The 13501-nt window shown below is 33.2% G+C and overlaps 1 protein-coding gene across 1 annotated transcript; it reads left to right on the top strand.

Annotated features, from left to right (window-relative positions):
• The first annotated feature begins 220 nt into the window (after nucleotides 1-220).
• Nucleotides 221-12438, top strand: LOC137932459 (fatty acid-binding protein-like). The gene is made up of 4 exons (XM_068776079.1): nucleotides 221-306; nucleotides 500-669; nucleotides 5092-5205; nucleotides 12289-12438. Exons 1-4 carry the CDS (start codon nucleotides 234-236, stop codon nucleotides 12346-12348), a joined length of 417 nt encoding a protein of 138 aa, XP_068632180.1. The 5' UTR covers nucleotides 221-233; the 3' UTR covers nucleotides 12349-12438.
• Nucleotides 12439-13501: the final 1063 nt, after the last annotated feature.

Raw genomic sequence — 13501 nt, 5'->3', positions numbered from 1 at the left:
TCATAAATAAAAATCAAATTAGATACTTTGCCGATGATACTGCGAAATGGCCACATCACAACACGCCCGGCATCGCTAGACACAAATGTGATATTAAAAAAGTCACAATATTTGCGGAGCATGACTATGCGTTTCTCGCATCCTTATCAGGCTCAGCGAACGTAACAAGTAGATAGCAAGCACAATTTGTACATACTTTTTTATTCTAATTTGGAACAACTCGTTTATAAAACATGTCGTGGCACTCCGGGAAAAGGTTTAGAAGAATACGAAGTGAAAATGTTGACGAATTGCTTAATTCTACAAGTGAGTGGTACTCTCATCGATAAAAATGTTTACGCAATTTGATTTTGGAACGCTCAATCGTGATGTTTTTTGTGCCAGTGTTTATGTGCGTGTATCGATGCATATTTTTCATAATCTATCTGCTAACGTATTTCAGCAATTTCGTTTTAGTAATTTAATCGATATTTTTATAGTTAATTCAAATCGATTGCAGATGCTAACGAACAAGTGAGACGAATATTGAAAGAGAGTCCACCAATTCTTTCGTTTAGAAGACTTGATGAAACGACTTTCAATTTCATTTTACAGACAAATGATAAATATTTCTCATGTGTATTTAAATTGGGACAAGAGCAAGAATTTGAAAGGCGAGATGGAAGTAAGGTATTGTGTTTAATAAACTAAAATTATTCGCCTTTTTTACCTTATCTACAGACAAAAAAATTGACGATCGCTCGAAAATTCATCTCAATGACGTTGTATTGAAACGGTACATTAAACAAATATTTGTTATTCTCCTCACATTAATTAAGTCTTTACATTAGTTAATTCACAATACAAAATTAAAAGCCTCTGCAGAGACTTAAAATTTGTTAAGTAATATCGGAATAAGGTTCATTATTCATGACGACGTTAGTAGGTCCCCACTAGATAGACCGACGACATTATTAGGGCTATTCGAGCCAACTATATGATGGGACCATGAGTGATACTAAAAATTAAATTCAATACACTCACATACTCGCACTACACTCAAAATATCTTTACGAAAACCTAATACATGCTGATAAAAATCGTAAATAAAGTAAACAGTAAGAAAATAGAAAGAAGTAAATAGTTAAGTAAGTAAGACAAATAGTGAAGTCCATCAACGCAATGTAAGAAATAAATATAAACTTGCTGTCCCGGTATTAAGTTCCATAAAATTTCTCATTCCTAGTTCAATGTATACGATTCTATCTCTTTGAAATTTATTAAGCACAGAGTCTTCACTTTAAAGATTCACGTTAAAGATTTTTGGAAATGAATAATTCTAATTTTAAGGAAACATTGTTAAAGTAATCATTACACAAAAATTACTCCACCGATTTTCTTGTTAGTTCTTCTTAGCTAATGGCACGTTACAAAATACCGTAAACTTAATTTTAGGCCGTGTTTTACAAATGACTATAATGATCTCATGTAATGAAGCTACAACTTTAAGTTTAATAAAAAAAAATATATAAGCCTGCAAATGTCACAATAAGTGTTTTAACAATATTATTATATCCCAGAACAAAATGAATAGGTAAAGATTTTTAACAAGAATATTTAAAAAAAAGTTAAGGTGCAGGAGAGCAGATAGATCCTTTGTTTAGGAAGAATATATTACCTTTGTCTTTATTAATTTAAGGCCACTGAATATCAAACAATAACAGATGATTCATCTTCATCTTTCAATGAAGGTGATAGATAAATAGCTACTACTTTTCTGCCAACGAAATTTGTAGCTGTATTTGAATTAGCTGTGTTGGAAACAGCTAATACAGAAAATTATAATAAGAAAAAAAATATGTGATGTTTTCTGTGCTTCGTTAAAATATAATAAAATTAAACATATTTATTCAGATTAATTAACGATAGTGACATAAAAATATTCACAGATTTTTGACAATTATATAAAAAAACCAGAAAAATGTATTAAAAATACTATACCTACTATACAATGTATTGCAAGTTTACCATAACAGCTAAAAAAATAGGAAAGTGATTATAAAAATCGTAAAATATATATAAATATATCGTAAAATAAATAGAAAGTGATCATATATTAAAGAGACAGATGTTAAGACCAGTATCGTTCAAAGAAGTTAACACTGGATCGGCATTTGTTTCTACCTAAAAAGACCAATATCATTGTCTTAGCGAGAGAATACTAGCAATTATTTCTACCTAAAAAGTCAAACGCGTAACGCGAAGCTATCCGTTAATATTTTATCATCACCATTACAATCGACATCCACTGCTGGCTACCCCGACGCATACAGCGTGTTTCGACTTCTTTTGTTTTTTTTTTATTATAGAAATATTTAGTACATGTTACACTTGTTTGTATATCTAATAAAATTCCCACAAACTGGTTTTCTTACGATTATCAGAAAAACAAGGTGTTTTATTTCTTTTGAATTTTGTTTATACGTGGAAAGTTCTTTTTATATTTGATTTCGTCTCTTATTCAATTTATATTCTCGGGGTTGTTCGGGCCTGGTCAATTATTTCGATTCTCTATACATAGGTTGTAAATATTATTGATAATTAAATAATTGTATCTTATATAAATTATATCAGTATCAGAATGACGTGATCGGGTAATTCGTAATCATAGCCTTCTGTTTTACTGTACTTTATTATAGGGCAGTGCTGCCATTATTAATTCTATATTTATTTTTTAAAAATAGAAGGGTGTTTATAACTTAAAAGCTAGAAATTCCCTTAGAGACGTTTTTAAAAGTGATTGGCATTTTAACGGTTTACATAACATATTATATTATGTACGCGCCATTATTTAAAATAATGATTGGTATGATAAATACAAGAAATAAAAATAAACTCGTAACGCCTAAATTTCGTCTCCAAAAAGTTAACAATTACTTTATGGGTGTGTGTCACGCATATATAATCAAGTTTCAAAAGATATCACAAAATCTACCTCTTCTTAGTTTTAAATCTAAATTTAAAACTATTTTGTTAAATAAATCATATTGTAATATTCAAGAGTTTTTAATATAATTGAAATGTTTGGGATTTACATTTACAGCATTTACATTAATGATATTATAATGTACACATTAAAATTCTTAAATTTAATTTAAGGTAGCAACTGTTTAGTTTCTAACCGGCTCTTCTAAATAGATGAGGGTACCAAGCCGGTTGTAGCGTACTTCTTATAATGTTAAAATAATCGACGATTTAAAAGCGTAAGTAAATGCCTAATTGAATAAAGATGTATAAAGTTTTGATTAATGAATTTATACTATTTTTGTCACGGTCTTAATTTGTTGAATTTTCAACAACATTTCCACTTTTTTGTCTACCTTTTCATATCATTCATACAGTGAATAAAGTAGATCTCGAGAATTTCGCCTCTTTTTCTTTTTTAAGTTCGTGTTTTGCTCTGATATTGTTTATCTTAAACCTAAATAGATTATTTAAAACGAATACAATTATCCAGCTTATACAATATATATATATACATATATATATACACAAATATATGTATGTATGTAAAACATATACATATATAAACAAATGTTTTCTATGTACCCTCAAGTACACGATAGCTGATTTCATAGTAATGCGTCATTTTGACTGCCGTCATCTTTGTAGATGAGTCATCATGGAACTAATTAAGATATTAATTTTATATTTAAACGGGATTCATAAAAGTCCACGGACGAAATTTTATAAATTACCCTTTTTTACTTCATGCAATAGTTTATTTGACGACTGAACCGAATGTATTTCTAGTTCTAAAATAATCTTTGTTGGTACTATCTTTACGTTATAAAATGTTAACTTATACCGCATGTGGATTTAAGGAATGATTGCTGTCTTTAGAATTATTTCACTTATAATAAAAAAAAATCTATTGCTTAAGTACATATCCAATAAATATGTGTAATATGTTCTTTCTCACATAAATATTTCTGGCGATGGTTTAATTAGCATAGTGATTGTTTTTTACACAGAGGCTACTAAACTTTTGTGACTAAGTCATTTCAGCTGTATCACGTCCACAGCTGGACACAAGCCTTCTCGGTAAATTTCCTGTAGGAGACTGACTGAACATGAGTATCGGTTACTTAAATTTAATACATAATTTAAAGTATTTTACGAATCTTAAATAATTAATTGTTTAAAAGTAAATAAACCGTGGGAAAGCATCGAAAAATCCAGAAGCGAGGAAGCTAAATTTTATATATTACCATATTGTTTTTACTTCAATGTTTTCACGGGCCATAGTCATTGACAAGGCTATCCGGTTCGTTATAAAGTTGTAAGTAAAAGGACCAAATCCTTGGATCGCTATTTACGAAAGTAGAATTTCCATAATAGATCATTGGTTAGCGAAAATGAGTTCAGATTAAAAAGTAGAGGTTTTAATTAACGAAATCATTTCTTTTACGACACTAAAACGTTGTTTCTCACCCAATACTTCATCAGTAAGGTCACAGTCGCTCAATAAGCCACGAAGAGGACTATGATCGAAGTTATAGACTATTGTCGAAAGAAAGTAACTAACATAGCCAAGCAGACCAACATATTGAGTGGTAGTGGGCAGGCTACATAGCGCAGAGATCAGATGGTCGGTGGGACCTTAAGATTCTGAAGTAGTGACAGCAGACCAGTAAGTGTAGAGAAGGACGTCCATCCACAAAGTCTTGACAAGATCGTCTATTTCTTTCATGCGGGCCACTACCTACTGGTCCTATAGGAAATCTATGGAAGGCGCTTATGTCCTGCAGAGAACACCCGACGACTAAAATGATGATGGTTGATAGTGAATATAATCATTTGTTTTTTTTTCCAAATTTATTTCGTTTTTCATCTATTGATCGCTAAAACCAACACCTGCTGTAGGTCACTGAGAACGTTCCTTATTTTTTGTAACTACTAGACTATTATATAGGTGGTCATATTTATTATTCCGGAGCATAATCTGATTACAGAGCTCTGATTACAAAGTTATACAAATCAACCTGTTTCAGCAAATTTCAAATCAAAGAAGATCAATCAAAAGTGAATCAAATGTATATCAATTTCTAGATAAAAGTCATCTATCAACTGGTAAACGATAGCGTAATGAAACAAACAATTAAGATGCCGGACGGAAAGACAGCGTACTTCACGAGAGAGTTCACTGAGAAGGAAACGAAAATGGTAAGCATTTTTTTTTTAATTTCATTTCCACACCTTTACAGAAACCATTATCGTATTTGATACGTTCATTGGACAGATCATGGTATCAAATAGGAAAAACTATATCTCCTCCCCCACCATTTTTCTAAAAGAAAGTCAATATTCAAAACTGTGTTTAATTACCAGAGATGTTCGGTTTTTAAAATCTCTTTTATGTGAATTAAATTACAAGATGCGAATGGGCGGCTAAGACGAACAGATATGACGGAAACAGATGGCCTTAACGTTCTGGAGCGACCACGATCCGACGAGTGTAGTGTATGATGTCCACCCGTAAAGTGGACAGACGGCTTTGTTAAAGTTGACGAAAAACGGTGAACGAAAGCTGCTTTCAACCGGTCATTTTGGAAACCTTCAGATGACATCTATGTCTATGTATATCATTGGACATCTATAGTAGCAGTAATGATAATGCTGATGAGAGACGGACAATCTCTGCCTGTGTAAGTGAGACGACAAACTACAGCTTGTGTCCTCACATACAATGGCTCTAATGAATAAATCAGACACATGAATAAGTCGTACTGACAATCTAATGCGGGTACAGGGGTGACTTCATGTCACTAACGAGACCATTATCTGTACCTTAAACAATAAGGTCCCACATTTGTTTAGCTTTAAAACATTGCGCATACCACAGACTTCATATTTCATTTTTTTTAATGGCCGTGCTGCTTGCGGTCTCTCGTACTTTCCCTATTCTTAGTTTGAAATTCTCTTACTTTTATACTCTTCCTCCTTCCATCTTAATGTGATCTATTCATTCCTCTTTTGATCGTCTAATTCCATTTCTTCTTAATACGTTGGTAGAAACTCCTAAAATATCGACACTTGGTAATATATCCAGTATAATATAATTGAAACTGCTTTTATAATAATGTTAGCCCAATAAAAACATTCTATAAATACTTATTCTAATTAACATTTTATTGTAATTAACAGATATCAGATCATTTTTAATTTTATTAAAAGTTTAAAATAATATAGCAAAGTCATTTATTTATTTAAAATAATTCATACAAGAAATATACGATGTTGGTTCCCTTGTTCCCTTCCTGTGGCTACCTCTTACAATAAAGTTAATATAAACATGAATTTAATTTAATTTATGAATTTATTAATGAAAATTGTTTTAAATATATGTTTATACATGTATACATATAATTCCCAACTCGTCGAAATGATTTATGAGCTATTGATAATAATATTAGCAAGTTATACTGACTAGTGTAAAACTGACAATGTTTAATAATATTACATAGATTATTTTAATCGATAGGATTATTTATATGGAGCTTAGTTTTATGCTGTATAAGAATCACACGAGTACAAACTGTCCTCAGTTCGATTGATAGTGAAATTTGTAAAAAAAATAACACTGCTTACAATGATACTGAAACCGCTGTACCGTCCCTTAGGACAGCGTGAAGACGTTCTCCACCTCACTTTTTCTATCTGTCTCGCGCTTATCATACCGATTCGAAGATGCCTTAATGCCTGATGCTCTATGTACAAGGATTCATGATTTAAAGATCTACGAGGGATTGAAGTGTTGAGAACTAGTACTACCGAAACTTTTTCCTGCCTTAGCTATGCGCCTGGCGAGACATTGGGGGGTAATCGCCATTCGTTCCGGCCACCGTAACGCTCGTGGCGGCGTTAATGATCTTTTATCCTCAGTCCCCACCTCGCCGCGCTTTCCTAAGGCAAGGCACAGCGGTTTCGGTAACACTATAATACTCTTTATCTCTATATGGCATAAAAGAAGAACAATGCAAGGGGCGGTCTTATCGCTAGAAGTTATTTCAACAGTAAGTATTGTATTGAAAAAGAAGAACATGGAACATACATTTTAAGAAATTCTTTAGAGTACAATAAATACGAGGGCTGTAGAGCCTCTTCTTCGCAAACGGACCAGATCTTACGCATAATCCTCGAACGGGCATCAGAATGGCAAAGGGAAATGTATTTGACCTTTGTGGACTTTGAAAATGCCTTCGACACGCTCAGATGGGGTTGTATCTGGAACCGTCTGCGTGAAATTGGTGTACCCGAAAAAATCACCAACATAATCAACGCCATCTACGGGAAATATTCTTATAGAGTGACTCATGACGGCCTAGTCTCGGAAGGTATAAGGGCCCAGGCAGGTGTGTGATAGAGGTGCCTCCTGTCACTTCTTCTTTCCCTTATCGTTCTGGATGGCATCATGAACACCACCAACAACGGCAAGCGCTGTGGCAAAGAGTGGGGACTGTCCAATGTCTTGGAAGATTTGGACTATGCCGATGACCTATGCCTATTGAGCCACAGGAGTGATAGGAGAGAGTCCACACATTCTCTTACCTCAGTAGCGTAGTATCGGAATCAGGAGGGACCGAAGAGGACACCACTTCGAGAATCTCCAAAGGAAAGGCAGCCTTCGCACGACTCCGTTCTGTATGGCAATCACGGAAGCTGACTAATAATAATAAAAATAAAAACCGTGTTGCTATATGAATGCGAGACGTGGAAGGTTACCAAGGATATCAGGCATCGCCTCCAAGTCTTCGTTAACAACTGTCTTCGACGTATTCTCGGTATATACTGGCCTGAGAAAATCTCCAACGAAGATCTCTGGAAACGCTGCTGAGAGATGCCGATCGACCAGCAGATCAAAACGCCGCAAGTGGAACTGGATAGGCCACACGCTCCGAAGGGATCGTGATCACATACCGAGAAAAGTCCTAGAATGGAATCCTCAGAAAAAAAAAGACGTGGCCGCCCAAAGCAAACCTGGCGACGGACGATCACTGCAGAAGTGAAGGCAATTGGAATGACGTGGAGCGAAGTAAAGCGCAAAGCTCAAAACCGGTCGGGATGGCGTCGTACTGTGGACGCCCTCTGCTTCATCTTGTAGACATAAGAATAAATGATGATGATAATAAATACAAGAAATATTTATAAGTATTTACTGATATTTAACTAAATTACTTTAAATACGTTAAAATATGTAACAAGTATATGGAGCATATAAATTAATAAAGAAGTAATATTTACTTCTTTATCATACTTAAAATGATTAACAGGTACTTAGTTTAAATTGACGATAAAATAAATCTTTCTCCTCACTCCATCAATCTTTGTTCATAACGTATGTAACATGTTTACTTCGCAGTGTCCTTGAACCAATGGAACTTTTTTTAACTGAACCTTTTTAAATGCAACAAGAGCTGTCTTAATATGCAACTGCATTCGATTTTTACGATCACATACGTGTCAGAGCTTTGCACAACGGTGCAACTTTACGGCTTACATAATCCACTTAAATAAATTATAAAGAAACTGCAATATCAAGCCATGCACGCCACCGACAAATTGACGGCAGTAACCATATTGCATACAATAAAAAATAAAAAAATAACTAGGCGCTCCATGACTTATGAATAAACAAGGGATAATTAATCGACAAATATACACAATATTTTTTTTGTTAATATTGATGGTACAGAAACGTGGTCTCTCACTTTTCGCGTCATCGGCGAACTTACAGTCGCGTAATGGACCATGGAGGTTATGCTCGGGATTACTTTTCGAGATTAAATCAGGAATGAGAAAATCAGTAAAGAAACGAAAGTAACCAACATAGTTCAGCGGATGGGCAAGGAGAAGAGGCTGTAGTGAGGCCATAAAGCACGCAGAGCAGAAGGCTGCTGAAACTTTAAGGTTCAATAGCGGAAACAAAGAACCGACAAACGCAGCGAAGGAGTTATAAGAGGACATGATGAGGACAGATGACCTTGTTAAAGTCGTTAGAAAGCGCTGGATGCAACCGGCCTTATTAGAATTCTTTAGGGGAAAGCCTTAGTTCAGCAGTAGATGTCCTTCGACTGAAATGATGATTGTAGCAAATTACCTTTTAATTAGTAATTGATATGAAAAACTGTAAAAAATGTCGATTTTTTTTCGAGCATAAATTAATAATAATTTATAGACATTTTAATTTGGAAATAAATTTTAACCTAAAATATTTACTACAGTTTATTATACAGATTAAATAAAAAAGGAATATAATTAAAAGACTTATCCACTTTTAACATTAGTTTATGGGCACCTTATCCAACATTCAATGTACCCCGTTCAGTTTGAAAGAGAAACCTTGCTACAAATATTTTGTTATGCCTTCAGCCTTGTTTAAAATGTCAGAGCTTCCTGATCTTGAAGCTTTTGTATTAAGCTATTTATTTTTTTTATTACAATCCTATCCGTATAATGACTACCCATTACATCCGGTTTATCGTTTTTTATAAAATACAAGCCCTTTAACGCTTGTTCTGTTGACTTTTAAAACATTATTAATTATGTTTATTTGCGGTTAAGCGCCGAATATGCCTTTTCGGCATCTACAGTTTTATCTACAAGGTGATTAGTTATATTTCTACAAGATACAGGGATGTTATAAAAAACATCATTTTTTATTGTATGCATTTAGTTACAGTGTGTCAGTTTAATACATTAGTATAAAACCATTAAAAATAGACAAAACTTATTTATTTATTTATTTTTTTATGGTCCCCGCTGTTGGGGACCTCTCGTTCCCCTATCTCGTGTAGGACAGAGACTTTTTAATGCTAGTAATTTAAACATATTTTTTTTTATTATTATCATTCTTCTCTTTCATATATCATCTTATCTGTCATACTGTTTCTTTCATTCTACAATTTTCCCAGTCTTTCTCTTTCATTCCATTAGCCATACATTCATCCTCAACCACTACATTCTAGGTTTCCTTACTATTTTATTTTGCAACATTATTTATTGTTCAAATATTAACAACACGTATTATTCCTTTTATTTCTATATTTTAGTGTTCGTTTTATTTTTACTTATTGCATTTATTACCACCTTCGTGCAGTAGCTGAGGAAGCATTCTCTCTCCCCTTCGTCGACAAAACTTATTTGAAGTGGTCTCCATTGGCTGCAATACAATCCCTTAACGTACAACGTTTAAACTTTGATACTGAAAGGTTCTCGAGTCGCGAACAAGAGTCGGTAAACACGGCGTGGTAGATGGACGTTATTAAAATCGCGTGAAATCGCTGCATGCGGTCAGCGCAAGAAAATTCATCGTGGCGTTCTGCGGTGGAAGCCTATCTTTTGTAGGGCATCTATCAGCTAAAAAGAAGAAGAATTATTAAGAAAAATATGGTTTAATATATAACAAATAACGATATTGCAAAAGAAACAAAATAAACAATGAGTATAAGATATTTTATTATCATTGATTATTTTTATCTGTGTTCTATTTTTTGGACAAAACGATCTGACATTTACTACTACACAATGTTAAATACATTTATATAGGGAATTACCTAAAAGGACATTAAATTGATTTGGAAGAAAAAATAAAGAATTAATATTTCATAAAAAGTAACTTTGTTGAGTGTGTTTATTTTTTGGGGTTGTCGTTTAATATTTTCTTGATCTTACAAGAATAATAAAAACATCCTATTGTTCACCCGAGCCGTCAACATTGTTATAAACATTTACATAATTCAAAGGCGTTTTCGCTATAAATAAAACAAGCGCAAATGTTATAGTTCAAGTATTTATTGCGGACTACATTCGTCATTGATGTAAGCCATAAATGGCCGGCACTCGTCCTTGTTTATTTCCAAGCTGAAACATCGTATAGATATCAACGTTCTTGCAACAATCAATTAATTTTAATTTATTTAGCGTATGAAATACATACAATAATTATGACTTTACAATTATATTAAATTGGACTTACAAACGCACTAACGATTTCTGGTCAAATTTAGGTCTTTAGTTGAAGTTAAGTGTAGAAACCTCAACAATAAATAAAATAAAGAATATACATAAGATAATTTCTCTTGATATGTCTTTATATGGTTCAAAAGAAACAATAATGCGTTGTTCTGAAAACAAAGGAAAGACATTTAAAGTTATAATCTAAAATGTACATTCCTTTTAAAAATTCATTCTGCAATATTTTGATTTATCACTTTAACATCTCAAATACCAACTGCTTTACCGACCTGCGCCCGCAATGGACGTCATCTTAACACCATTATTAACAGCGCCATCTATGAAGTGTCAAGGTTAAACAGTCACTGCTTTACCGACATTAAATAAGAGCAGCATAATTCAAAATAGAATTATTAGAGAAACTAGTTTTTTCACGTACGAATTTATTTGTTTTTAGACTCCAGCCGAAGAAAGTCCACAGTTAAATAAAATAGATAGATAAATCGGCCAAAGATTACCAACAGGACTACCACAGCGTCGTCCGACTACCTTAACAATATAATCTGTCCACCTTGCGGATGTACGTCTTGCGTAACGCAGACCCCAATGTGCCTCTGAATTATCATGCATTATTTATCATGCATAATATTATCAATTTGAACTGTGGTAGCCCAACGGTGGAGGACTGAGGCTCGCGATCCTAGGTCACAGGTTCGATTACTGAGATACAATCTTATATATTCCGCACTTTGCACAGTAATTATATAGGATTGCCACTGTTCACTTACAATTTTTTCAGAGGATGGGCAGCAGCATCCTCTGCATACCATAAAAACTGCGATCGCCACCCCGCCTGCCATGAGCGGCGATTACGGTATATCCTCCAGTGGGCCTTTACGAGCTGTAACAACTAACGACTAAGCTAAAAAAATCATATTACAGTGTATAGAATTTTTTATTTATAACAGAGATTTCTCTAATATATAGGTAAAGAATATATATAAGTGATCATAAAAAAGCGACTGATTATGTTGACTCTTCTCAGATCCGATTGATTGATTCGATCGGAGCCCAATGTTTTGATTTGATCGGTTCTAAAAAGGGGAGGTCAATTGGATTCAAATTTCATCAAAGTGGGTTCTTCTGATAACATTCTTATAACTTGTACTAGTGATCAATATCTATTCTATTAATCCAGAAACCTGTATGTATAACTTGAGTAAAATAAACATTTAAACTATCTCTCTCCGTTCCAGTGTAACAAAAGTCTATCTTTCTCTTTCTCTATTTCAGACAGTGCAGTTAGAAGGCTCCGATGTAATCGCCACGATCTACTACGAAGTGGTTGAATAAAGAAGTGAACAAGTGATTTTTTCAGTATTTACAAGATGAAAAGAGAAAGAAAATTTTTAACTAATTTAATTTATTTTTACTAATATACAATGCAAGTTAATATAACTTTTATACAAATTACTTATTATAGTGTAAGATTTAAATAATAAAATAATGAAACACTGTAGTGTTGTTTTTTTATCACACTAGTGCGTGCGCGCGTGTGTGTTCATCTTTTATTTTCTATTGAAGCTACTCTGTGATATGTCTTTAGTAAAGATTTCTGCATTGTCTGCTATGAAATTCCTCCTTAAATATTCAAAACAAAAATTTTAAAAAGGAATATATTGCATAACAAAAATTAAAAGATTATTGACACATTACCGTTTAATAGAAGCAAATGAACTAACACATTATTACCATACAGTGACGTGCATATTTATGAATGACTTAACTTAGACCCGCCCAGTTCTATTGTCTTTGAATATTTATCTACGGTCGTATCTTAATATCTAAAGCTGTGACAAAGAGGCCAAATAGCCGACCGTATTACACGCATTACAACAAAATGCTACTCACATCACGCATAACTTTAATTCATAACAGGGTATCTGTCAATGTCAATGGATATGACATTTGATTGAGAATTTAAAATTTGTCATGTTCTATATTGTAAATGACAAATTTATTGTCGTTGTTGTTACGTGCAATTATTGCAAACAAATATTTATACACACGCACACACATACATGCAAACATAGACTAACAGCACAATCATTAAAAGCGAGCGAGCTATGTTTTATTTTACTTTTTTATTTTCTTATTATTGGCTACTGCCTTTTCCTGTTTATTTTACGAATTCTTTTTAATATCCTTAATTTATATAAAGATTTTTATGTATTATTTTTTATATTGTAAACCTTGTTTTAAATTTAAATTGGGAACACATTTACTTCTACAATATAGTGAAAACTAGTTCAGAAACTAGGAAGTCACAAATTATTACACCGGTTTATAAGAATAAAGAATATTATTAATTAACAATTACTCAAGTTTCCTTACAGAGGTAAACATTGTCCGTCATTTACCCCATTGATGAGTTATGGCACAGAAACGTGGTCACCATGAGCGTCATGGGCACGCTCATAGTTACTCAATCATAGAGAAGGATATG

Source organism: Battus philenor, unplaced genomic scaffold (assembly GCF_028537555.1).
Source record: "Battus philenor isolate CCGP_79_NKW_IND1 unplaced genomic scaffold, ilBatPhil1.0.hap1 SCAF_9, whole genome shotgun sequence".
In the NCBI taxonomy this organism is placed as follows: Eukaryota; Metazoa; Arthropoda; class Insecta; order Lepidoptera; family Papilionidae; genus Battus; species Battus philenor.
This window is presented reverse-complemented; position numbering and strand designations above follow the sequence as displayed.